The 25856-nt window shown below is 29.2% G+C and overlaps 5 protein-coding genes and 1 long non-coding RNA gene across 21 annotated transcripts; 3 read left to right on the top strand and 3 right to left on the bottom strand.

Annotated features, from left to right (window-relative positions):
• Positions 1-320: 320 nt before the first annotated feature.
• Positions 321-12807, top strand: LOC117153935 (uncharacterized). 11 transcript variants are annotated; one of them, XM_076617364.1, is made up of 3 exons: positions 321-684; positions 8811-9958; positions 12312-12807. In XM_076617364.1, the coding sequence occupies exons 2-3, from the start codon at positions 9680-9682 to the stop codon at positions 12522-12524; spliced, it is 492 nt and encodes a 163-aa protein (XP_076473479.1). In that variant the 5' UTR covers positions 321-684; positions 8811-9679; the 3' UTR covers positions 12525-12807. The 11 variants fall into 11 exon arrangements, with proteins under 11 accessions (XP_076473479.1, XP_076473471.1, XP_076473476.1 ...); XM_076617356.1 differs by lacking the exon at positions 321-684 and adding an exon at positions 710-819; XM_076617361.1 differs by lacking the exon at positions 321-684 and adding an exon at positions 5027-5148.
• LOC117154000 (uncharacterized) lies at positions 1227-7008 on the bottom strand. Of its 2 annotated transcripts, none has more exons than XM_076617354.1 (5): positions 6924-7008; positions 5567-5797; positions 5276-5425; positions 4825-5044; positions 1227-4730 (listed from the first exon to the last, which is right to left on the bottom strand). In XM_076617354.1, exons 1-5 carry the CDS (start codon positions 6942-6944, stop codon positions 4414-4416), a joined length of 939 nt encoding a protein of 312 aa, XP_076473469.1. In that variant the 5' UTR covers positions 6945-7008; the 3' UTR covers positions 1227-4413. The 2 variants fall into 2 exon arrangements, with proteins under 2 accessions (XP_076473469.1, XP_033184494.1); XM_033328603.2 differs by lacking the exon at positions 6924-7008 and adding an exon at positions 6423-6644.
• Positions 12808-13202: 395 nt separating the features above from the next.
• On the bottom strand, positions 13203-18061 carry LOC117153996 (uncharacterized protein KIAA2013 homolog). Of its 3 annotated transcripts, XM_076617348.1 has the most exons (8): positions 17531-18061; positions 17429-17462; positions 16201-16672; positions 15350-15587; positions 15046-15284; positions 14754-14981; positions 14257-14531; positions 13203-13950 (listed from the first exon to the last, which is right to left on the bottom strand). In XM_076617348.1, exons 1-8 carry the CDS (start codon positions 17546-17548, stop codon positions 13763-13765), a joined length of 1692 nt encoding a protein of 563 aa, XP_076473463.1. In that variant the 5' UTR covers positions 17549-18061; the 3' UTR covers positions 13203-13762. The 3 variants fall into 3 exon arrangements, with proteins under 3 accessions (XP_076473463.1, XP_076473462.1, XP_076473464.1); XM_076617347.1 differs by having other exon boundaries at positions 17429-18061; XM_076617349.1 differs by lacking the exons at positions 17429-17462; positions 17531-18061 and adding an exon at positions 16756-17041.
• A 64-nt stretch (positions 18062-18125) lies between these two features.
• On the top strand, positions 18126-21914 carry LOC117154008 (uncharacterized). 2 transcript variants are annotated; one of them, XR_013058055.1, is made up of 4 exons: positions 18126-18480; positions 19425-19633; positions 21620-21685; positions 21753-21912. It is a non-coding gene; the product is annotated as an uncharacterized LOC117154008 (long non-coding RNA). The 2 variants fall into 2 exon arrangements; XR_004463694.2 differs by having other exon boundaries at positions 18129-18480; positions 21620-21914.
• LOC117153999 (fatty-acid amide hydrolase 2) lies at positions 18676-24445 on the bottom strand. Of its 2 annotated transcripts, none has more exons than XM_076617353.1 (9): positions 24305-24445; positions 23910-24118; positions 23269-23495; positions 22555-22884; positions 21926-22218; positions 20370-20465; positions 19783-19941; positions 19407-19593; positions 18676-18931 (listed from the first exon to the last, which is right to left on the bottom strand). In XM_076617353.1, the coding sequence occupies exons 1-9, from the start codon at positions 24350-24352 to the stop codon at positions 18912-18914; spliced, it is 1569 nt and encodes a 522-aa protein (XP_076473468.1). In that variant the 5' UTR covers positions 24353-24445; the 3' UTR covers positions 18676-18911. The 2 variants fall into 2 exon arrangements, with proteins under 2 accessions (XP_076473468.1, XP_033184493.1); XM_033328602.2 differs by having other exon boundaries at positions 19411-19593.
• Positions 24446-24834: 389 nt separating this feature from the next.
• Positions 24835-25776, top strand: LOC117154007 (uncharacterized). The gene is made up of 3 exons (XM_033328617.2): positions 24835-24999; positions 25071-25121; positions 25186-25776. Exons 2-3 carry the CDS (start codon positions 25095-25097, stop codon positions 25597-25599), a joined length of 441 nt encoding a protein of 146 aa, XP_033184508.1. The 5' UTR covers positions 24835-24999; positions 25071-25094; the 3' UTR covers positions 25600-25776.
• The last annotated feature ends 80 nt before the right edge of the window (positions 25777-25856 follow it).

Below are 25856 nucleotides of genomic sequence, written 5' to 3'. Positions count from 1 at the left end.
AAAAAAAAAAAGAGATTAGAATAGTTCAGAAAAACGAAGAACAGACAGGAAAACAAATCAAGTCGAAAGAAAAAGGAATAAAGAAGAAGCAATATTCGATTTCATATATAAACACATTTGATTCCTCTAATACGATTTCTTGTAAATTTTTAGATACTTTTCATATCATGCAATGTGTACGAACTTAGAGATTTGCGTATTGGACTTAAGGTTTCCACATACATCTTTTTTCTTATATTACATTGACTTACTTGTATTCCTTATGAACTATGTCAGTCATAATTACATCTTTAGATATGCCGACAACATATACTAACGACAAACGAACACGATAATAAAAATGTGTATGAAACTTCATTTATTAAAATTAATTTTAAGGTTTCAGAGCATATTGTCGTAGATAAACATAAGGATTGATATGATATAAAGATCATCTTTGTTTCTGAATGGAAGAAAACTTATTTTAAAATTTGTCTTATATTTCAAAAGTACTGGAATAGTGATATACGAAACACGACGAAACAAAGTATGATGTCCCAAAGTATTTGAAGGCGATAGATGACACGTTTTTGTAAAAAGTATATTTTTTCAACGTAATAACAATGAATACATACAATCAGTTATCTATACTAATGGGAAGAAGCAGATTTTAACTTACAATTGGCTTAAATTTTTGCAAATCATGTATGTATAATACATAAGTAGCATGTATTACTTTTAATTACTTGTTTAGTTCATGGACAATGCTAAACAAGATTTGTTTTTCCTATTTACAAAATTTCATACATATTACACCAAATGAAAGTAAAATAAGTTCAAGTAAGTTTATTATTACTAAATATATTAATAACAATAGTGCCGATGGAAAAGAAATATTGCAGTGATAAATTAAAGCGAAGATACTGATTGACGTAGATGCACCTAAGGCTGATGTTTATTAGACTAAAATGAAAAAATCTTAAATTTCAAGTCCTCTATTTCAACCCTCTATTTCAAAATCCATTTTAAAGTCTGGCTAATTCTCTGATTTCGCTATATCTTTTCCACCAACAACATATTTATAATTATTAAAATGCAGTCAAAAGATTAAAAGAATTGCATACACATGGCGCACAAACACACGCGCATAAATCAATATATTATTATCGCACCTTTTTTAAGCTTAAGTAAACGATCAATTTAGATCTCTTTTCTTCAATTAGACGATCATTTATTCATACGCTATGTTTAACAGTAATGATTATATTTATGAAATAGAAGGATAAACAACAAATTACAAACAAGCATAACAAAATATTGTTCGCGCTTTACAGGCAATGTACAAGGATATCGTCGTATTAAAACTTTATAAATACGAAAAATAGCAGAATATTAAAGCTGTACGATATTACTATCATTGCAGGTGTATAAGTTCGTAGAAGGTTTTCTCGTGCTACCCCTAACCAAAGCTTCCTGGTACTCAACAAAAGTGTTCTTTGACAACGTTTACCGTGTATTGATGTTATTTGTTACTAAAATACCAGATTTCTAAAATTCGGATTTACATTGATAAATACAAACGTAGTACATTGACTTTTGCTCCTTAGATTTTATAACTCTAAGTCGTTGTAATCATATATGGAAATTCAACAAAATTAAAACGATTTCATACCATCTTTGATCAACAGCTGAATATTCGCTTACCAAAATTTGACTACTGGCAGTATTGTTGGAAGTACGTCGATTGAAAGAAGCTAATAATAAGACCGTCCTAATGACATTTCTTTATATTTTTATCAACTTGGTACTCGTTGTCAATATACTCATTGAGTCACTCGATCATAGGCAATTAAAAGCTATTTTCGATTCATAATATTGCTTTTTCACCTCGACTTTTTCAATTATAATCATATTACATTCAATTTTAACATAATGATCAATGCACCTATACTATTGATACGATTGAAACCACGAAGTAAATCCAATTTAAAAAAAGCATCATTTTTTGATAAATTTACGATATTATTTGCTACGTATCTAAGAACGAAATGTAATCTTGTTGGTATATTTAATTTTCTTGAGCACTATGATTTTATTTGATAATAACTACTTTCGCTCAAACAAAAATAAAAATATCAAATAAATCGTAACATCTAGAAAATTAAAGGAAAAGTTTTAACGATTACTGTTAATTTTTGTTTGCATAGAGATAAAATCAATGAGCAAATAAAATCTCCGTGTATCGTAGCATATATATTCACGTATAAATCCGTGATGTATCTGTTTGTTCGCAAATTATGAAACAGGTATTCAGTATACTTTCGAGACCCGGAAGATATATATGTATATGTATACATAAGGATCAAGCAATTAGGCATGTTTCTCCTTCTATTAGGTATACTGATTGTTAGATATTGAATATATATTAACCCTTCGTAGATAAACATCTCTTTTTACAATCTGTAAGGCCGTTTAACTAGATCGTTCATATTCAAGTTAAATTTCCTAACCAATCTATTCTTTCAAAAAATTTTTTGAAATTTCATGATTACTTATCAATGTTTATATTACGCTATACAAATTGTATTTGTCAAGCTGAACATTTGAAAAATTTGTCAATAAAAATAAAAATTTGGAGGAGGTATAACGACTCAGTTTTCCAACGAAGGGTTAATTTTACAAAAAGATATCATCTAATATTTATAACAAAAAGCCCTATATATCAATAATTTTCAGTTCCAAACTAACTCTAAGAAACTCATTGAATTTATGGTAAACGTTGATGTTTTAAGTGCGGACGATAGATTCTTAAAATACAAATTTCGTCAACGCGCATACAATATAATTGTGAAGAATTTACATATATCAGATCTCTTCATCGCGTGTGCCGATTAGCTATGGAATTCCAGATCGTGTTTCAGTGTAGAGGAACACTGGTACGTATAAGGCATCTATCGTTAATAACAATATTTTTCTCAAAGATCCTCTATTTCACTACAAGTGATGAAGAACTACACAGCCTCAAAGGTTCCGCCGTTGAACAGATCTGATTTACAGAATAAAGTTGTCATTTATATAAATAAGCGTATGTTATCATGTTAAAAAAGGGAAATAATCGAAGAATATACAAACTTGACCCAAAAAAAACAGTCCACAAATTAATCATTTTAAATGAAGTTGTACATTTTCATTTTAGTGCCCATTTAAATATTCAGTGAAAAAAAATCATGGAAAATTATACGAGAATTGAATAATTCTTTTGCTATCTTTAGTTATGTCGTGTGTAAGTGGACACGTTATAAATAAATAAATACATAAATAACTAAACATTATCGAAAAATGAAACTATTGTTTACACATTAAATTGTTGCAAACAAGTTTTTTTTACCCTGCACTCATCAAGTATTACGAGTTTGCAAATTTTTAAAACATTTTCACTTTTTAACATGTTATATACAATATTCATATACTATTGTCACGAAGAGAAAATATTCTCGAATTGAACGTATACATTTAATGAGCAGTATGTATGAGCATGTAGATAATTATACACGGATTTAGGATCTTGTATTTAATTTGTACTCTATCCAACCCGTAATCTACAGTTTTCAATATCTTGTCTGTTTACTTATTGTAATTTGTATAAGCCAAAAACGAATCGCTGCAAGCGAATAATATATTATTTTTCCTTTAATATAGTACAAATAGATAATATGTTTTACTTGACAAGAAATCGGTTGTGGTACGTACAATGTACAAAAAATGTCAAATTCTGTATACTGCTCATATATGTATATATGTATATATAAGAGTATAATACACAGCATATCGATTTTTTGCTCTTCACCATTCCTATTTATGAAATATCAAGTTCTTTCAGATCATCAAATTTTATGCGAATCACATAATTATGTAAAAGTACCCGCACATGCCTGTTCTACGAGATTTGCACGCTAGTTTTAAAATGAAAATTTATTCTGTTTTTTCTTACTATTTCTACCTTCTTTTCTTGCTTGCGGGAATAGACAAACAAATAAATAAATAAATATAATAAAAATAAATAATCGAATATAATTATTGACTAATTTACGTTTACAAACATTTTCCATATATATATATATATATATATATATATATATATATATATATAGATCCATATATATACATAAAGATTGAAATATGCTTACAATACATATATACGCGTGTGCGCGTGTGTGCGTGTGTGTGTGCGCGCGTGTGTACATATATATGTATGTATTGTAAGCATATTTCAATCTTTCTGGTTTGTCATTGCGTGTGTATTATGTATTTCTCTTTCTTAAATTTTAGTCAAGTTAGATGAAATAACAAGAAAAAGGTGAAAAAAATCAAATCTGATTAATGTCCATCCCATCCGCGCGTGCAAACGCAGAAAAGGCAATTCGGTCGTCTATATTATTGCGTAGAACTAACGGAAGAATGATCACTGTCCGTTGATGCTGTATCCGAAAGCGGTACAGAGGATGATGCTAGTGGTGGCGAATCAGATGCAATGTAATGATCACGAAAGACTTTTATGGATGGTTGTCGTTGAGATGATAAAGTGATATTTACATTTTCGGGTAAAGGGGGTAACACGTTAGTTTGAAATTGTCCGGATATATTACCAACAGGTTGATAATTGGCTACTACGATGATTTTTCCGCTTCTACTACGTGCTTTTCCAACCCCGAAATAACGACTGCTTGCCCAAATTACTTGCGTAAAATGGCCTGTAATACATGATATTTATAGCAACCAATTAATTGTGTGAGAAGATGGTATCTATAATTTACATTGTTACATTATACTGCCTTAAGAAGATACCTGCGTTTACATTAGCATGAAGAATATCCGGTTCTTTTAAAAAGTCATATTGTTTCACCGCTGAATACCAATACGATGCAACATCTTGCCCAGTTACATCGGTAGGGACAGCACCACCAGGTCGACAATAAAGATTTTGTCCAACTTCTCGATCGTTTCTATAGTAAAATGTGTTGGTGTGTGCTAAATGATTGGCCCATGTTTGTGCATACTCACACAACTGCAAAAGAATATTGAATTTCAAATTGATGACAGACTCTAATAGCATCAATTCAACCAATACAAACATATGTATGTATACATATGCAATGCGTACGTAATACGGTAGGTTTTATGTATACATGTACAAGTGTATGTTTCTTTTCTTCTATTTTTACCTGCCTCTATTTTTCGTTTCTCTTTGTTAGCAAAAAACTTTGTTTTTTATATATTAAAAGAACATTATCCCTACCTGCGGCGACATGGTTAAGGGTGGAGCATTGTGTCTTTGTCGATAAACATTGTGCCAGCATAAACATTCCGTTATAAATTCGCTATCTCGCCAGTCAGTCTCCAAATCGTTACTATCATGTGCGATACTCATCGGCCTGTTACTCAGGATCTGTGTTGTATCGACAAAAAAAGAGCAGGGGCAGTAAAAATGTGCCATTCTGATAAACTAACCACATAGGCTTGTTCGTCTCGTTCTGGGTTAGTATCCTAAGCATTTGACCTAGATCGTTGAAAGATTTCGTTCTCTCACCTTTTTTAACAGCTTCGGTCGATTGTCAAGCTGATGAATTTGATCATTATTCAAAACCGAAGATGTAGAAGTCGATCCGCAGGTATCTGAAATTCGATTTGCTTTATATAATTTCGATTGCTCCACTCTTTTTCGAAGATTTTCCAACGCTCTTGCCTCTTCCCTCTTTCTAGAAGGAGGCCAATTCGCGTTCGAAGTATGAATCATACTGATACCGACGGACGACGTATCCTAAAACATGAAAGAACCAAGTATTATCAGTCTCTGAAAGTTCTGTCATTTGCTTCCGAGTTTCGTTCGTTTCATTCTCATTTAGAATAAATATTATACAGTATTCTTTTTTTCCTTCTTAACCCTCTTTTACGAATCGCCTTCCACTTCCTTTCGTGCTTCAAATTAAATACCGATTATGTCGAATCTTCGCGCACAAGTTGAAATTATTAGCCAAATACAAGATAAAATATATGGACCACACGACAAATATGATTTCGCGAAAATATCAAAGTTTCTTACATTACATATTATATAGAATATTCTATCTAATAAGTATGTACAATATCAGAAATTTTAGATTTTAATAAGTTATCTTGTTTTCTTTTCTTTAAGTTGACAATCCGTCGAATAAATGCAACATGAACGAATGTAAAATAATTTGGGAAGAAAATTTAGCAAACTATACCTATCTTTTTTTAAAGATTCAAGGAACGCTCCGATTATGTATCATTCAATAACGTATCGTCTGTCATCAGTTGAATGCATTCATTCGCCGCATTTTTCGTATTTGGTATATTGATCAAATCGTTATATACTTTACGTAGAGAACAACAAACGAAGAAAAAGAAATAAAATACACCACCTTTTGATTATTGCCATTAGTAAAAGTAAAATCTGCCAAATGAGCTGTTTGACTAAGTAAACGACGGCTAGCGGGACATCGATTGCGATTTATCATTTCTTTTTGAATAGCGTATTCGATGAAATAACTTTCAATTTCGATGTTATCGCGATGGGATGGCGATAAAAGTTCCGTAGTTTCTTCCGCAGTATCAAAAGTGCGATTCACTTCGCGTAACTCCATAACGAGATAACTTTCAGATTTCCTGCAATCGACTGCAATATTACTCGATTACCGGCTGTCTACCGTCTACTGCTGAGCTACCACTTTCAACCACCACGATTCACCTGATCCATCGGTATTCCCTACCCCTTTTTTCCTTCCTTCCTCAATTTATAGAAACTACCTTTGCGTCGTCGAGCTCTTGTCTAGCCCTACCTACTCATGCGCATCTTCAACCTAACTATATCTACAAATTTCCGCACTGTTCCACATACAGGGTGGTGCCCTTTCGCAACTCACCAAAATTCGACATACACGCATGTACGTTGCGACATCACTGCAGTCTCTCGATATTCTTTTAGCACATTGTCTGTCACGGTGACCATCGGTAACTCACGAGTTTTACTAAATTTTGTAGAATGGTTAAAATAAAATAAATTTCATGAATTAAAAAATTGTCAACAATGTGAATAACTTACATAACGTTATCAGAAAAAAAGTACGTAAATAAAGTGTAATATTTTGTAAAAATTAAATATATAGTGTAATATATCTAAACCCATCATTGTCTCAGGACGATGTATATAAAATTCGCGTAGCAGTCCAAGTAGTACAAGTTTTGAGGGCATGCTTAGTTATAAAAAAGAAGAGGGGGATTGGGTGTTAGAGATTTTGTACATTAATATTAAAAAAATTAAATCTGACAAATAATTTTCTGTATTTTACGTAGAGAGGTAAAAACTTTTTAACATATTTCTCTGCCTGATGAATATTTTACAGTACAATAATTTCATGTGCCAGGTTTTTTAATTCTGTCAGGATATCTGATTTATTGAAGATGTCATTTCATTCAAGCTGCAGCTCCACAGATAAAAATCTGAAACATTTAGGTCATGAAAAGTTGATAACCATTTAATGTGTCCATATAACAAAACAGGTCTGTTAGGAAATATTTTTAAAAAATTACTATTGAGTATTTTATATGTATAGCAATAGCTATTAAAACAAAACACAGTTTAATTTTAGTAAATGAAATCCTTTTACCATTCTTCTCTCACCATTTATGTTTATTTGTCACAGTTTATCTTTCAGCATTTTCGAAGAAATGAAGATTTAATTCATTTTTTTAGTAGATATTCTGCATTTTTAATCTTAACTAGTACAATCAGAATTTAATACAAACATAACCTAATATAACCTAGTCATAGCACGAACACACAATTTTAATCTAACTCAACATTATTGAAGTAAATCTAACTGAAACACAATCTAATATAATTTAACCTAATCTGGCTTACTTAACCTCTATGCTGCATAATTAATTTCTGCAATTATTTTTTAGTAGTATCAATTTTAAAAGAAAAAAATTCTTCAATTTTAAACTACTTTTTTTCTTTCATTTCTTGTAGTATTGACATATATTGTTGTTAATTCACATAATAAAAGAGAATAACTTTTAACAGCAAATAGATTAGATCAGAATCTCCTAATGGACACGTACACAGAACTGTTCATCTGTAATCGAATATCTCAGCCTAAAGATTCAAGTTTAAAGACACGTTTGAACTTGACCTAAATTATTGGTATTTTTTGTCTGTTTTAATTATAGATCAGATTTATAATATAATATAATATAATATAATACAACTTTATAAATTATATTATATAAATTTATTTATATTATAAATAAATATAAATATAAATTATATTATATAAATTTATGATATAACTGAATTTAATTTACAAAAGTTTGACGTCTATTTATTGAGATTTAAATAATTATACAGAATAATTATTTTGAAAGATGAAATCAATTTACGTACATGGCGAAGCATTTGAAACAGGCCATCTGTGTGACTCGCTTGGTTTTGATGGTAGAAGGATATGCATCAGACTAAACTTGCTTGGTTTTAAGAAAGGCATGATTTGTTGTTAATAGCTTTTTCATACGTGGAGATGTAGAAGAGTTATCGAGATCATCTCTACTTTTTATACGCAACATGCTTTTTTACTTAAAAATATGTTTAAATATTTTGTGTAAGCAAATCGCAAAAGGACATAATTTGAAATTTGTATAAAATACTAAGATTTGTATATTCAGAAAGCTAAGATACGCATAAGATATGTACTCTTCGACGTTCAGCTATGCTGACGATTATACAAAGAATATTCTCTTTTGTTTTACAGATGAATACCTGTGGTGGATCAAAAATTTTAGAGATTCCTGAGGCCCAAACTAAGAAGAATTCTGAAACAAATAATACTATTAAGGACTGGTATAAGAAGTGACCAGACAGACAGTCATGCCAGTAAAATATTTCAAAAACAGAGAGCCGATCATACAAAGAATGCTCAAGTATCCTAAGCGCAAAATCGTTGAAGCCCACTGGCTCGCGTCACAATATAGAAGAGAACTTTATTTACCGCATTCTTAAATACCATCCAAGTTTTCTTACTAGAACCGAGCGTGACAAAAGTCAGACTCCAAGCATCCGAGACTTCGCATTTCCTTGCACATGGCATAAATAGAAAACAAAAAGAATTGCTTGAAAATGTATTTAATGATTATATGTATATCTGATTTGGATTATTGCCCTACCCAATTCTAAAACTGCCTTTTCCTAAAACGTTTCTAGCTGCATACATATGCAATTTAAAGGAAAGTTAAAAAATTTTTTTATTTTTAATAGTTAGAAAGCAAATAACAGTTTATAAAACAACAATAATATGTATATATAACAGTAAAAGTAGGATAAATTTCCGAATATTGAGATCTAAGCCAGACACTTATCCAATGTACGTATTGATTCTATAGTCTTCACTAACAAAAAATTTGCATATAATACTTGTTTTTATATTGTGAAATTTTACATACATATTTAACATAAATTATTATAAGATACATTTGCATAATTCAGGAATTTTTAATTCATATGCACATTTAAGTCGATATCATGCCATACATAATGTAAAAGTATGTATTAAGTACCGATTCAAATACGCGTCGTACATAAATAGTGAATATGTAAGAACTACGCGCGCAGGATCAGATAAAAATGGCAAAGTGTAGAGCAACTGCTGGTAAAGTGCAGAGTTATACATTTGTTCATGTTGATGATAGAAGAAACCATAAAGCGGTTTGGTTGCCACCAGAGAACGTTAATTCTTTCTCTACGGGCAGATTGCCGCGGCGCGGCACTCCCGCTGAACGAGCCGTCACGCCAAAACAATGCTTGGTACGCGAGAAAGATCGTCAGCGGCCGCGTTTACGCCTTACTGCAAAACGAGCTGCTCTGACGGTATTTTTCGAAGAAGAAAACTTTCCTCAAAACTGGGTATTTATAACTTCTTAACATACTTACTTTTAATTACAATTTGGAAAAAAATAACATTACAGAATATAACAATATGATATAATATAATATAATTGTATGATACTAATAGCTTTTAATAATGGTATTGCGTGTGGTATTTTTCGAAACATGGTGTAACACATAGGCCAACATCACAAATCTGGCACTGGTATCACGATTCGCTCCACAGTTCCCATCAATCGATTATAATCGGCAACATATTGAATCTTCTTTTGCATGCGATAATGACGTTTCATGTTAACAAATTCTTCATTGTGAAAAGAGGACAACATATACACTGCCCTCTTGTTAAATCATTTTATTGTTAATAAAAGGCTTAAGGATGTACAATATTCGTCGTATGTACAACCGTCGTATGTAGTCACCCGTAGTAGCGAAAGGGTTAAATATCATGGAGGGAGGGGTGAGTATACGATACACTGTTGCCACTCCTATCTGTTATTACGCGCGCGGATTTCCACTAAAGTGAATGGTCGTGTAGTATACGATATGGGTTGAGATGTTGTTGACATAGAAAGAATGGCACGCGTGGAAAAGGAAGAGAGTCGGATTGATCAAAAGAAACATATCAACGAGACAATAGTAATGCAATGACGAAATTTGCATTTTTCATTTCTATTGAATTTATCAATGTAATTGTGAGATTTTCCTGATTAAACTAAGACAAAACATGACATAATTTAGAACATATTTGCTTATTTAATAAATGATAATAATTTATTCTTTTTCGTCTATTAGATGAGTTAATGTGATTTAAACCATGTCGTGTCTGATCCTATTTTAATCAGTCAAACTTCACAAATACGTTAGTAAAAAAAATAAATAAGGAAATAAAGAAGTTTCTTATTGAGTTAGTAATATCTCCTCGATATTTGAATTCGGATCAGTTACAATAGTCAACCGACGAGCTGCGTAGTCACCGGGGCATGTGAAAGGGAACACTCCACTCAGTAGTTAGGATATCTACCGGACATTTACGGTGTTATATAGGCCGTTTAGGGCAATTATCCAACTTTACCTGGATGTTTCACAACAGAAATTTCAAACTTCGAACTAAACCTCAATTAAAACTTTGAACTTTGAATTAAACAAGAGCTTTGTAAAACATTTTAGATTTTGGTCTTTAAGAACTGTGTAAATTATTAGAATCTTTAAACTTTGTATTTATAAATAAATATTGTATATTCATTAAATATATTCAGCGTTAACAAATTACTTTTATTAATTTGATTTTAGTGTAATTATCTTTTTTAGTTTAGTTTTTAGTTTAGTTTCGTGTATATATTATTGATTAAAGTGTTTGACATGACAAATAAGAAGAAACAAATCACAATATCTATGGAGCAACAATTAAAAGTCTTAGAAGACATAAAAGTAACAAGTACTACAGTGTTGTTATAAAATATAACGTAGATAAATCAACGATTCGTAGGATAAAGAGGAACACTGCGAAAATTCTAGAATTTGCAGACAAAAGAAGGATACAAAAAAGAAGACAAAGGATAAGAAAACCTTTATATGAGGAACTAGATCAATACTTACTGACGTGGTTTAAGGAGAAGAAGACTTCTGGAGATCATTTATCGGACGCCCTGCTTTTTAAAAAGGCTACCGAATTGAGAGACAACATGGGGTCATGTTCTAGCTTTAGAGTAAGCGATGGCTTACGGGGGTTAGCGAGGTTTAAAAAACGCCATAACATACGTCTAATGCGAACCAATGGAAGGAATGTTGTTGCCAATGAAGAAGGAGCTAACAAATTTATTAAGGACTTTGAAAAATTAATGAAGAGAGAAGATATTACGAAAGAAAACATATACAATGTGGATAACACCTTTCTTTTATGGAAAACTCTTCCCTCGAAGATACTGGCGGAAACCAAAATAAAGAAATATCCGTAAAAGAATATAAGAGCCGTAAAGACAGTTTTAAATTTGTATTATATGCAAATGCATCTGGAACGCATAAATTGATGCCTTTAGTCATTAACAGAGCCTTGAAAGATCATAAAAAGAAACTTCCGGTTACTTTCAAGTCACAAACTCGTCTCAACTCAATGACTGTGTTAAGGTATAGGGAGAATTTGGAGAAACAAAAAGTTCAAAATTTATTTACCAATTATTTAGCTCTACATGCACGTTACTCTCTGAAGGACTCGATAACATACTCGCTTACTTGTTTATTTTCTTCTGATCGCTTCTAATAACCTTTAACCACTTTTAATCGCTTTTGATTGCTTTTGTCTCAACTGAGACGTGGACGTCCTTCGACGCTCACTAGCGCGACTCACTGCATTGATGACCATCCTTTTTAGAACCCGAATTGTCATTCGAACAAATCCGATAATTGTGGGTTGGCTATCTGCAAGATGAATACCTCCCTAGCATTATCGAAAGTCCGCCTTTGTGCAGGCCTCTACACAAATGCCTCTTTGGGGAATGATGGGAACAAACTTAGGCTTCCTTGGAGACGTTGGCGTATGAACAGGGTCCTATCCGCTTCTCTGCTCCTGCAACGTGTATGGTAGACAGTAGGACTTTGAAAAGTGACCCTATCTCAGTCCTAGTGATGATTCTACTGTCAAATCCGCATACAGGCAGCTGAGTATTGTGCATGACTGAAGCGCGCTGGTTGAGTGTATTTCAACCTCTTGCCCATGAAGGCCGATAGAGCTTCATGCTAGATATAGACTTACAACGTATTTGAGGATCCCCGCAGAAATAATTGCTAACACATAGGTTTATGTGGAAGATAAATAAAATATCAAATTATACAATTTAAAAAATTAAAAATAAAGAGAATGTCTTTGATTTTGTTTATATTTTCTTAATTCGTAAATCAGAGCTGTGTATAAGAACCAGATGAGCACTTTTAAAGTTTGTAATAATAAAATCAATTAATGTATAAAAATCTAATATATTACCTAAACAACATAACAGTTAATGTTAGGTAAATAAATGTGGATAGAAACAATCAATGATAGAGTGACACAGTAACCAGGTACTTGTATTATATAACTGTTTGATGTTATATTTTCAAAACAAATTCTCTGTAAAAAAAAATCATAAATAATAGATCTCTGTAACAAATCACTTATTTATCTTCTCGTAAAAAATTATTTTTTCTTCAGTTGTGCTATAAACTGCACATGTATTGTTAATTTAGCATAATAATAATGATGAGGATAACAAGAATGATAACAGAATTTTCTAATTAAAATAGAAACTTATGTTTATAATATAATATATATAATTATATAATATTAAAAATAGTTACTATACACACACGCACACGCACGCACGCACGCACGCACGCACACAGAGGGGGTCAAAAAAATGTATATACACTTTAATAGATTTTATCAGTGACTGTGTTTTGGGGTTCTATTGTAATCATAGAAGTCAAAGTTATATTCATTCTTTGACGCCTGTATAGATTCAACCCACACCTTTTATACAGCTTTTTCTTTTATTGAGGCATGCATAGATTTTTCTGGCCCCCTTTGTATGTAGAATTCTTCATAAATTTTTACATTATAGTTGAATTTATACATACAATATATGAAGATAGTTTAGCTTTATATTAACACTCGCATACATACATGTATTGTATATATGCATATATGTATTATGTACATATATGTCGGAGATGAAAGACTCTAACGATGGCTAATTTCAATGAAGATTCATCAAACACCCACAACCCTATCCCCGACGTTACCCCGACATATATGAACATATATATGTAATATATACAATGTATATATCATAGCTTACTATACCTCACTTTTTGTTTATCTTGATGACCATAATATTCATTAATAACAAGTTTACAAAGAAATAAGTGGAACACAATTATAAGAAAACATATACTAATCCAAAAAAACGTTGGTAAGCCTCCTAATTGATGTCCATGTTTATGTAAAGCCATTACAAGATGATCATGTGCTGGAGCTACAAAAAAATTATGTGTAATATATATATTTAATTCTTGTGGAGTTTATGAGTTTTGGTTGATTAAAAGATTATATCTACATCTTACACAAGATAACATTTTTTTAACATTTACTATATAGAATTATATAGCTTGTAGATAATATAAGATATAGATATCATTTTTCATATTGATTTCAATTGATGTGCTATGTTAAAACAAGATTCAGCATCAGCAATATCGGCGATATAAATAGCATACTCCTAAACGACTTTAATCGAACAAAATTTATAAATGTTATAATAAAGTATTATATATATACCAACCATCGTCTATAGCATGTACATGTAAAGCATTTCGCAAATCTTGCATATGTTGATAATCAGATGTTACATACAGTATAGCCGTTAATGGTTTTGTCAATTTCACTGGAATGCTTGCATACAATTGACTCAATGAAACAGGTGGATTCAAACATCCAGCATCACATCCAAAATAGACACTATCACTCTTGTCTACAGCTACTTTTAAAACTGCACGATTATCTTCTCCAACCGTTACTGATATATTTAAATGTGTTACATTACCATAACTTATTCTTCTAAAACATACATAAAACATAAGAAAGTAAGTTAATAGTCGTCTCCATAATTTTTTCAAAAAAATATTCTATTCTGCAAAAAGTAGAAGAATTATTTAAGCTGTTAGTTATAATCATTTACATTATACTTGCCATTTTTTAATGTCAATTTGTATAACAAACGTGTTATGTATGAAACTTATATTTACTATACTTTTTATGAAAAATATTTTAATACCATACCTAAATAAATAATCTCGATTAAGATATTGTGGATCAATATTAAATTCAAGATGTTGATTACTAAAACGTAAACTACCAAGACTTAAAACAATAGCTTGTTGCACTGCCGCAGGATCACCAATCATTAAATGGTGACATCCTTGTTTTTCCAATGTTATTAACCATGCTTCAACGACATTGTTCATAGCGTCAATAGAGGATGTGTCTTTCCATAACCGTGGAGCATCTCTAAAATAGGAAAATAAAATAAAAATTCTACACAAAAATATTTATAAATATCTGTATTACTTACAAGGTGTGATGCCCGCGGTAACAGCCTTCATTCATGGCTATATTTTTTTCTATATCGTGAATACCTTTCGAAATTTGAGACAATACATAATATAGAGTGGAATTTATTTTATGACCATTTATTGCACCATCAGCTTTAGAGTCGCTTATTCTAAGACCTGTGTACCAATAACTTTGCCAAAGATTAATATGATCCTCTTTTAAACTTTGGTGCTGAATACTGATTGCTTTCTTAATTGCCTGTAATAAAATATATGAAATTGAAGCATGTAATAAATTTTTAATGTTTTATAAATTATATATACCTCTATAGCTTTTTCTTTGGTTAATTCATATTGAATGTGGTGTTCTTCCATGAGTGTAGGCTCACTATACTGTATACTTGTTAAGAATTTTAATTTTATAGAACTTCTTGCTTTAATTTGTAATATTCTTGGAGGTCTTTTATAAACTATCGATACTGTCACAATTTTATTTGAGTTAGATAATGGAATAAATCCAGAAATTAGATTATATTCATCCAGAAAATCATCTACCTGAATTCTGAACACAAATAATTGTATGTTAACATATACATGTTATAGTACCAATCTTTATATTATAGTTATTTACAAAAGTATCTGCCTCTTTTACTAATGCAACATACTAATTTAACTAACATCAAATTTAAGATCAATTATTATTATTTACATTAGTTTAAATCTTAGTTAATATCTTTTACATTAAAATGCATTCAATTTAATTTATTAAAGGAAATATTATTGCTGCAACACAATTGCACATTTGCAAATTTTAAGTTAAATGTGTTATTAATTTCACAAATACCTAATCTTTTCTAAAAATTTCACTATTTTCCAAACATTCTTGGTAATTAGAAAACAATCATATTAATAATCAGTAGTGATCATTGAAATATTAGATATTGTTAATGATTGATTATGTAAATTTGAACAATATAATAATTCAAATCTACAAGTAAATTGAGAATATTAACAATTGCTTCAATCCCAACATTATAAAACATTTTCATGATTATTCAATTATAAATTTTATTCAATAAATTGATTTTCTTTGTTTTATGAAAAATCACTTTTTCGCAGTTGTAGCATTATTCCACTACACTGGCAATATATTATGAATAAAGTTAAATAAGTACTTGATCACTTCTATATGGTAATTATCCCACTGTGTAGACATCTGTGGCTTCAATGGTACATTTTGGGAAAGTGAAAGAGGATTAGTTATTTTTATATCTTGTACCAATATTGCATCAAATATTCTATGAGCATAGTATTGAAACTCTATGTAATATCCTTCTCTAAAACACTGGTAGCGATAAACAATCCCGCTCGTAAAGTGAGTAATCGTAGCATCTCGATAAAAATTGGTTTTAAGTAAAGGATGAGAAATTAAGGGTTGCCACTGTATTGGCAATGATAGTGCTCTTCCTCGTTTTATATATATTAAAGCCTCTGGTAAAATAGGAATTCCAAAAACCCCATTGCCGATATATGGCAAATAATGATGTTCTCCTTCCTTTGGTGGATTGTGGAGAATATTTGCATTATATTCTTCAATATCTGAATGAAAGGCAGCTAGTCGCTCATTCATACAGTGATCTTCAATTGCTATAAAAACAGAGATATGTCACTATAGAAAATAAATATAGCAGTTCATAAATATTAGACAATCATGGAAATTCTAGGCTAACCCTTATTCCTTGATCAGGCTAGACAGGACCAAAATCTTTACCCTTTACCTCAGTGCATTCCTCAATAGTTTGACAACACTATATTATAAAAATCTAAGCATTCATTAAATTCATAATTAAAATACAAATGGACTTCTCCTTGTTCTATACTTTCATTCTCATCACTTTAAAAATGATTCTGATTGGCCAATATTTATGAATATCAGTATAGAGAATAAATACACTGATTTCTTATAAAATATTTCAATATTGTAAATATTACAAGTACATTTTTTCCTATACTTCAATATTAATTTACATTGTCATGCTATTAAAGTACTATTGAAGTATTGTTTGTAGGATAGAATAGAATAAAATAAAATAGAATACAATATATGTAATATCTGATATAAATATAATTGAGAACCTAATAATATGAATATCAAAATTTATTAAAACAGTGATCAATAGGTATAGTGAATATAAACAAAGAAAATTCTGTAATTGATATATAAATTTCAATTAAAGATGGAAATGCATTTATATTTTGTAAGTTCATTTTAATAGTTTGCAATCTTCTTCCATTAAATTCCTGTTGCTTTGACGGAGGAAAAATTATAACCTATTCCAATTGTATAATTTATTTTACACATAATATTAATATTATAGACTTAGAATAGGAAACTTTTATTACCTTTTATTGATTCTCTAGTAGAAGAAAAAAGCCACTGCACAAAAGATGGACCAAAATATAGAAGTATTCCACCACATATAGTAAGTAATATAAGTATCTTACGATATGAGTAATTCCCATCAATTAAGCGTCGTATTCGTTTTCCAATTTCACGGTTATCGAACATCGTTCCAAATCTTATCATATTTATGCACTTTATAAACTTCAATTTTCACACGTGTTTTTAATTGCTGTTTTATTTTTGTAAAACTGTGCGGTAACATAACCTTCTTGTTTTTATCGTAATATTAATTTAATAAAAAAACAATAAAACCACTTTTATATTTCCTTTATGTACGTTAACAACGTTTCTTGACATTTCCAAAATTTTATAACTAGCACATTTTCAATATTCTAATATTCGCTATTCTCTTGTAACTTCTTTACATCTTATAAATTTATAACGATAAATACATATGACACTTTACAAGTAATGTAGTTACAATTTCAATATTTATTATAATCAATATTCTTTAATTCTTATTAAAATGGAATTAATGGAACCAAACATGAAATTTTTGAGTATAAGAAATATGTAAATATTCGATTGTTACTTCTACACAACTATGTATTCTGGTTATACCAAGTTATACGTAGTTTAATGTACTTAGTATAGTACATTGCATGTAAGTATATTGTATGTAAGATTTATTTCACATATGTTATAGAACTGTTCTGCTCGATAAAGTGCACGAAAAATAAAAAATGATTCTATTAATATATAAAGATAACTTTTCTTATAAATACGTCTGATTTAAGATGTTGACTTTTTAAGATACAAAAAAGTATTCATAGAAGTATCATTACACAAATCAATATATACATACATAGATATTTAACTTAAATACGACTATTAAATTTAGTCTAACAATTCGACATGCTATAATAGGCTAACTATTGTTGATGATCAATTGCAAATAATTAAGCCAGGTGATAGACAGTATGTAAATACGATAAAGTGAAATGTATTAAACATAATGAATAAACAAATACAGTATCGAAAAAGATAGCAGGTATTTAAATGTATATCTGGTCTATAATAATAAATACTATATAAGTGTAAATTATTGTATGTGACATATCAAATCTCTAACTTTATTTTTAAATAAAGTATCAAGAATACATTACTATATAAATGAAGATAACCTTGCAATATTTAATTATAATATGCATTAGTATTTGATTTAAAAGTAATAATAACAACACAATTATATTGCACCTTAAATCCATTGTTTATTATTATCTTATCTATAATATGTCAACAAATGTAGAAAGAATATTGTATAGTAAATAATAATATCACACTGTTATTACTAAATAGCAATTACTTTTGTAAATCATTGTTGAGTTGAATTAATATCAGTTTGTAATAAATTAGGCTGGTGGCACCCAACCACCAAACACTTTCTCCAATTCTCGTGCTGCAGCCAAACATAAATGATCATTATAGGGAGCTGCTACGACCTTCAATAAAGAAATTATAACTTGTTAGATAAATTAGTAACTACTTTACTAGATCTATTACTCCATTAAAAAACTTAAAATATATATTTAAAAATTTACAATATTTTGCAAAATAAGCTTTGTTGAAATATAATTATACACATGTAAACACTATTATACATATCTATATCTACATATAGGGTGTACCTTCATTAAGAAATAAAAATTTATCAGCTAATTCAGGGTTTCATCTTTTTAAGCCAAGGATCCTAAAGTTGATCTTCGAGAATTTTGATAAAATTTGAAGGAAACTCTTTCAAGCTCTAGTTTTATACTTTATGACATTTTAATAAATTGTTTAAATTTGTAAAAAACAATGAAGCTCTAAACATAATTTTGATATTTCTAATTTTCATCTTAAATTTATTTCTTAAAATCTTTTTCATGTGTTATTAAATGCTTAATATTCTGATCCAATTACTTAGTAATAATTTACCTACTTGCACTCCAATAGGTAGTCCGTTTTTGCCTACACCAAGAGGCACTTGGCATACCGGAAATTTTAAAACATTAAAAAGACCCCAATAACCAAAATTAAATGGTCTTAAGTAAGCTGTATAATGATAACCAGTTTGAAAAGGTGAAGATGGATAAATTAGTATCCCATTATGCTCCAATTTATCCTAAAAATAAAAGTATAATTGCAGCACAATACCACAGAAGGTAGGTAGTACAATGTACTGTCAAGTGCATTTGCCAAACTTGCTGCATGCAAAGATTAGAGTAAAAAATATTTACGACTTTATATTATATAATTATATTATATAAGTTATGATTAAATAATAATAAAATTATATTAAACAAGAATTTACCATCAAATATTGTTTCATATTTGTTGTTACATTCATTGCCCATTCAGCATCTTCTCGAGGAAATATGTCTTCATCAATTAGTTTCAGAATAGCAGCTAACGTTAAGTCTGATCTCCCAGTTAAAAATTTGGAAATTTCTGTAAGAGCACTCGCACGATACTAAAAAAATTACATTTATATAAATTACTACATTCTTCGTCATTGTCCACAAGATTTTCTTTACTGGATTAATTTATCGATTAAATGATAAACATGATACTAACTATCAAAAAAGTAGAACTGCCATTTAAGATCAGAATAAAGCAATATATACTAGTATTGGATACTGATCACTATTCATTTCAAACAATAACAATACACTAATCATAAATCGAAACAAGGGGAGCTATTATCACCTTCTTGAATAAAGTATTTACGAATATAGTCACGTAAGAGTGCTTAAGCGAGTAAGATAGAGCATTGATTAGATATACCTTAACTAACAACCATCACTTGTTATACGAAATGAAAGATGTTACATCTACATAATTATACATACATAACAATACATAATTATAAACATACGTAATGCATATAAGTTATAGTACCTTTCCGTTTGTTATATTTATTTTGAAATCAAAATTTTCTTGTGTCATCCAAAATCGCCATAATCGATAACTATATTCAGAACCAGGTATTTTTATCTGTAATTCAAATAAATTACAATTAAAACTTCTTAGAAATAAAAATATCTATAACTATAATTATAAGTATCTAATTCTTGTAATCTAATTTATTTTTAAAGTTTTTAAATATAAATAAAACAATGTAGAATGAGAGAAAATGTAAAAATATAGCAATGAAAGTTGTTTTGTTCGAAAGAACAGAAATACGCGAAGATTTTCATTAAATTTTTTAAGAAAAAAAGCATTTTGAGACAAGAATCTATGTATTGTCGTCAATATTATTTGTCCGTTTGTGACAATATGTTTAAAATTGTTGACAAAATATTCAAAATTTAATAGCCGAAGGTGTCATAAACTAGGTATTTCCGTGAGGTCAATTAAAAACTGTGTATTCCAAGACTCGAACCTAGAGAAAAATTATGTGATTTTACTAAAAGCCTCATTTAGATATTGCCCAACCTCTCTAAGTAAAGACATTCTGAGGACATATAGAAGAATGTTCGCGATGCCCTAAAAGCATAATTGGAAATTAACTGCGTTTGAAAAGAACCAATGAGCATGCATATTTTTTAAAATGCGTTGGAAAATACTTCAAAATCAAACATTCCAGTCTTAAAATGTATTTAAGATTTATTATAATCCTTCTTGAAATTAGAATCTTCTAACAACATTCTCATGGAAGTTAATCGTTTAAATAATCACATGGAATTGTCTAGAATTCATGCAGAAAAATCCTTCACATATTCTCTACATTTGGATCAGTTATCCAGTAACTAGGTATGAAAGAATCGCTGACTATTCTGGTTAGCTTAGAGTTCCAAGAAAGAATAACTCTGCATAGTTATATTGCAACTCTATAAAAACCGAAAAAGTTGAGCAACTTTAGCTACCTTATAATATCCAGGGATCAAATAATAATAGCTGAAGAATTTTCAATGCATATGTGGAAATAAATAACAAACTCAACTGCCTTCATTCACTTAAATTTTTGATTCACTGGTATCCTCCAAACTATCACTCTACTACATGTTACTGCCTTCACTTCAAAACATCCATCAATTGAAATATTTTGGAAATCATTATGCTCAGTTCAAAGTTTAGTCACTAAGTTATCTTTCTCCCCTTTCTGTATTACTATAACCATTCACACAAACAATAATCGTTTATTATAGTATGGACTCTTCAGTAAGGCTCACCTAACAGACCTATACCTTAGACACAATGAGAGAAGAGAGAAAGTGAGTGTTTCATCCAAGATCTGCTAGTAAATAATCGTTTATTATATGTAGTGTAACATTATTATAGAACTTCACAATTAAATATTAAATACTGCATGTATGCAACAAAATAAATACAAAAATAATGCAACATTTCCATAATATAAAAAGTAAATATAATTATAATTAAGATATATTAAATGAATATATAATATGAAATAATCAAATCTATGAAGAAATGTACAATTTTTAAGAACTTACTTTTGTTGCAGATCCAGTAATTTCTTTAAAATGTTGTACAACTTTTAAAAGAGCAGCTCTCATTTCAGAATTTACTTTACTTGCTCTTATATCACCTGAATTTTCTTGGTAAAAAATATTAAGACATTTTATATCTACTTCTGCATCAAGCTTAAGTAATGAGATTTTTTCTCCAACTAAAACTTTCAAAATAGGTACTAAATCTTCTGCTTTTTTACACATTGGTCCCACTCCTGCCATTGAATTAGGATAATCCTCTTTTCGAAGTCCAATACCTTTCAGTGGTGTTAAACCTAAAAATGGTTATATACAGAAGCTTAGCAACTGGCAACCAATACTGACGCATATGCTGCCATAGACGCATAATTATAGGCAGAATACATTGTAATAGTACCGGGAGATTTTTATGAATAATGTTTAAGATCAAAATGTTGAGTTTTACAATACATCCAAAAATCGTTAAAATCAGAGGAAGAAACGCATTTCTGCAGTTTCCCTAAAGATGTTTATGTTATTCAAAAAATAAGAAATTATAAATAAGGGAAGGATAGATAAAACCAAATAGGTGGGATTGTTTTTCTACATTAAAAATTATGGTATATAATATTAATATTTGCAAGTTTGAAAACCTGCAGTTGATTGAAATCCAAACACTCCATTAAAGAAAGCAGGCATTCGAGTAGAACCACCAATATCACTGGCAACAGAAAATGCAGTTCCACAGGCTGCAGTAATTGCTCCTTCTCCACCACTACTTCCACCAACATTTCTAGTAGTATTATATGGATTACATGTTTGTCCATATACATTATTTCTTGATTCAGTCCAGAGATTTAATTCAGGAATGTTCGTTTTTGCAATCAAAATTCCACCAGCATTTTTCATAAAGCTTATTGCTGTTGCATCTTCTTTAGAACGGAAAGTACATCTACTTGTTAAACCCATCGTATGAAGCATATCTAAATAACCATAATAAACGTGAATAAATACAGACTAATTAAATAAATAAATAAATGCAGAAAAAATTAGTAGTTTCAGAAATTCATTATTTTATCATCGTGAATGAAAATCAATCTAATATAATTTAATCATGTTGTGGGATATGTATGGGCTAATGTGGGCTTTGGTTACTTGAAGAAAAACTAATGGAAAATAGCATATATACTACGTACTGTACACAAACATAAATTTTTTGTAGTTAGATATTTCTAATTCTAATAATTTTTATATTATTGACATTTGTAACATGACATAATGCTTCATTAAAAAAAAAAAAAACTTTTTGACCAACTCAATACATATCATTATGACGTAAAATATATAGGAATATTAAATAAAACTACCTTTTGCTTCATTGCTTTCTTTTGTTGTGAAAGGAACACCCAAAAATGGTTTCTTGTCTTTTATTGAATCAATATTTTCTAATGTTTGTAAAAATTTATCTACTTCTTTGGCTTCTTCTAAGGCATCAGAATATCTATCTTCAACTATTGCATTTATTATCCCATTTACTTCTTTTGCCCGATTTATAAATGCTGTTACAACTTCTACAGATGATATCTTCTTTGTTCTATAAAAATATTTGTACACTTCAATTTTATATCCATCCTTAAGAGTATTTTTTTTAATATTTATCTATTACCAATTTATTATATACCTCATAATAGCAATAATTTAAGTTATTTGTTATTATTATATAGAATGATTCCAGTAATCGATCAATCTTTTAACAGATTTTGTTATCTTATCACACGATCTTTTTTATAAGTGCATTGATACACTAATAGAATGTAGTCATGCTTTTTTTATGTCATTTTATAAATAAAAGTTACGAAATATTTCAGTCTTTGGTAAATTTAAAGTAAATACTCAAACGTTTCACTATTACATTTAATAATATTTCACTTTATTTAAATGACCTCCAACATAAATTAAATAAATGATATTAAGTAATTCAATATAAAGAAATAAACTAATAAAGTACCTGATTCTTTCAGCTAATTCTGATGCACTTGTCAGTAATAAATCATTCTTAATAGGTGGTACTTTTTGTATATTATGATCATAATATAACCCAAAAATGAAATCTATCATACAGTCAAATATTATATGAAATTTGATAATCAAACATTTTAAAACATGTTTTAAGACCTTGATTGACATTTCGAATATTGTCTGGCACTTGTCACCTTCCTAAAGCGTATGAAAATATTTGAATTAATTCCTCTCATTATGTAATTAAAAAAATGTAATTTTCATATCATTCTTAAAGTGTTACGTATTTATCTAATGCAAATGAAATATGTGCAATTATGTTCTTGTAAATAGATATCTAATAATAAATTTTATTTTAGAAATTTCGTATGTACTTATATATACCTGTGTTCGTGAATTCTTTACTAAAGTACACATATTCGTAAAATTCATATAATTAATTGAATTGTATGCATATTATAGCGTGTCTCAATGATTTTGTTACAAAGAAATATTTCCGTTATTTTTAATAACACGAAGACATGCCTAAGAAATGAATCGCTCATACAAGATTAAAGGTACACATATTATTATACGAGACACTTTTTCATAGTCATGCGCTATGCTCTTCGAGATCTAAATTTGCGTAATTTTTTTTAATGGAATCTTATATTTTTTTACACTCTGGTAGATACGTTTTTCTATTGTTTACACAAAAATATTAAGGTATTTATGACTGAAAATTTTTGTGAAAAGATATTTCAATTTTAATTTCATCAAATTTATTATAGAGAAGACAAAGGAAACATAAACTCGAGAATAAGTACTAGTATTACCTGTGTATACACAGTGGTATACATATATATGTATATGCATACCATAAAATATGTAAATATCAATTTATAACCTTATTTGATAGAAATCTATCAGGTGGTACATTGATTTAGACTATTACTTAATATGTGTACAATATCAAATATATATTAAAATAAAAATGTTTAACAAATTAAAATAATTGAAGTTTATATTACAGTACAGTATATCTTATCAGTACATGATATGAAATTATGCTGTTGATCTTTTTTATATATTATTATCAGGTAGGTTAGTTAAATATTATTGTTAAGTGAAAGAAGATTAGATTGTATTTAAAATTAAACATATGTTATAGGATTATAAAAAATAAAATAAAAAAATGGAGAAGGTCAAAAAAATGAAAGTGGTATGTAATGATAATCTTCAATATTAAAAATTTAAATTATTAATGTCAAAAAATATATTTTTAGAATCAAGCTATTGAATTACTTTGGCTAAATAAGAAAGATGCGCAGAAGAAGAAGACAAATGGCCATAAGATAGGAAAATCATTGAATATTCACGCTCAATGTAAAATTATGCATTACTACAAGAAAAGTAAGAGGCAACATCCAGCAAGTTCCTCAAAATACAGGATACTCTCTGAAATAAAGTCACATACGATTAAAAAAAATTGGAGTAAAGTTAAAAATCTATTTTTATTATTACTAAATTTTTCTATTGATATTGAACCTTTAATATGGCGTTATAGTCTTATACTTTCATTATTTAGCAATGTCAATAATTTATCTAATATTTCCCAACTTTTTGAAACATGTATTGGTGCTTCACATTCTGATAAAAATTTAATACTAAAAAATTTATTGTTATTGCGTCATAAATAAACAAATTTTGTTATTGTTTATTTTTACAAAATTTTATGTTCATTAAAAATTAAAATAAATTTTTAGCATATTAGATTCAAAATTAATATAAGAATGCATCAGCTAAATGGGATCACTTAAATATCTGCCTTGTTTATTGTTGTATGAAAAATGAATAAATTTCACAAGACAAAGTTATACTACGTTGCATGTGTCAGTGGAAATAATTTTTGTTCATAGTCATTCTTTTTACGAGATTTCAAGATTTCATCACCGTT

This window comes from Bombus vancouverensis, chromosome 3, assembly GCF_051014615.1.
Source record: "Bombus vancouverensis nearcticus chromosome 3, iyBomVanc1_principal, whole genome shotgun sequence".
NCBI lineage: Eukaryota > Metazoa > Arthropoda > Insecta > Hymenoptera > Apidae > Bombus > Bombus vancouverensis.
Note: the sequence above shows the minus strand (reverse complement) of the source record. Positions and strands in the feature narration are given on the sequence as shown.

What these genes read in the sequence shown, in the direction of transcription:
- LOC117154000 (XM_033328603.2), bottom strand. Translation starts at nt 6,644, where the DNA reads ATGGAGTTACGCGAAGTGAATCGCACTTTTGATACTGCGGAAGAAACT. An exon ending in GACCGAAGCTGTTAAAAAAG is followed by an intron (nt 5,426 to 5,566) that starts GTGAGAGAACGA and finishes GATACAACACAG; the next exon opens with ATCCTGAGTAACAGGCCGAT. An exon ending in CCTTAACCATGTCGCCGCAG is followed by an intron (nt 5,045 to 5,275) that starts GTAGGGATAATG and finishes ATTCTTTTGCAG; the next exon opens with TTGTGTGAGTATGCACAAAC.
- LOC117153935 (XM_076617364.1), top strand. Translation starts at nt 9,680, where the DNA reads ATGGCAAAGTGTAGAGCAACTGCTGGTAAAGTGCAGAGTTATACATTT. An exon ending in AAAACTTTCCTCAAAACTGG is followed by an intron (nt 9,959 to 12,311) that starts GTATTTATAACT and finishes CATCCTTTTTAG; the next exon opens with AACCCGAATTGTCATTCGAA.
- LOC117153996 (XM_076617347.1), bottom strand. Translation starts at nt 17,612, where the DNA reads ATGATAAGATTTGGAACGATGTTCGATAACCGTGAAATTGGAAAACGA. An exon ending in TACCATATAGAAGTGATCAA is followed by an intron (nt 15,588 to 16,200) that starts GTACTTATTTAA and finishes ATTTGTGTTCAG; the next exon opens with AATTCAGGTAGATGATTTTC. An exon ending in CCAAAGAAAAAGCTATAGAG is followed by an intron (nt 15,285 to 15,349) that starts GTATATATAATT and finishes ATTTTATTACAG; the next exon opens with GCAATTAAGAAAGCAATCAG.
- LOC117153999 (XM_033328602.2), bottom strand. Translation starts at nt 24,352, where the DNA reads ATGAATTTTACGAATATGTGTACTTTAGTAAAGAATTCACGAACACAG. An exon ending in TTACTGGATCTGCAACAAAA is followed by an intron (nt 20,466 to 21,925) that starts GTAAGTTCTTAA and finishes TTTGAATTACAG; the next exon opens with ATAAAAATACCTGGTTCTGA. An exon ending in GACTACCTATTGGAGTGCAA is followed by an intron (nt 18,932 to 19,410) that starts GTAGGTAAATTA and finishes TCTTTATTGAAG; the next exon opens with GTCGTAGCAGCTCCCTATAA.
- LOC117154007 (XM_033328617.2), top strand. Translation starts at nt 25,095, where the DNA reads ATGGAGAAGGTCAAAAAAATGAAAGTG. An exon ending in AGGTCAAAAAAATGAAAGTG is followed by an intron (nt 25,122 to 25,185) that starts GTATGTAATGAT and finishes ATATATTTTTAG; the next exon opens with AATCAAGCTATTGAATTACT.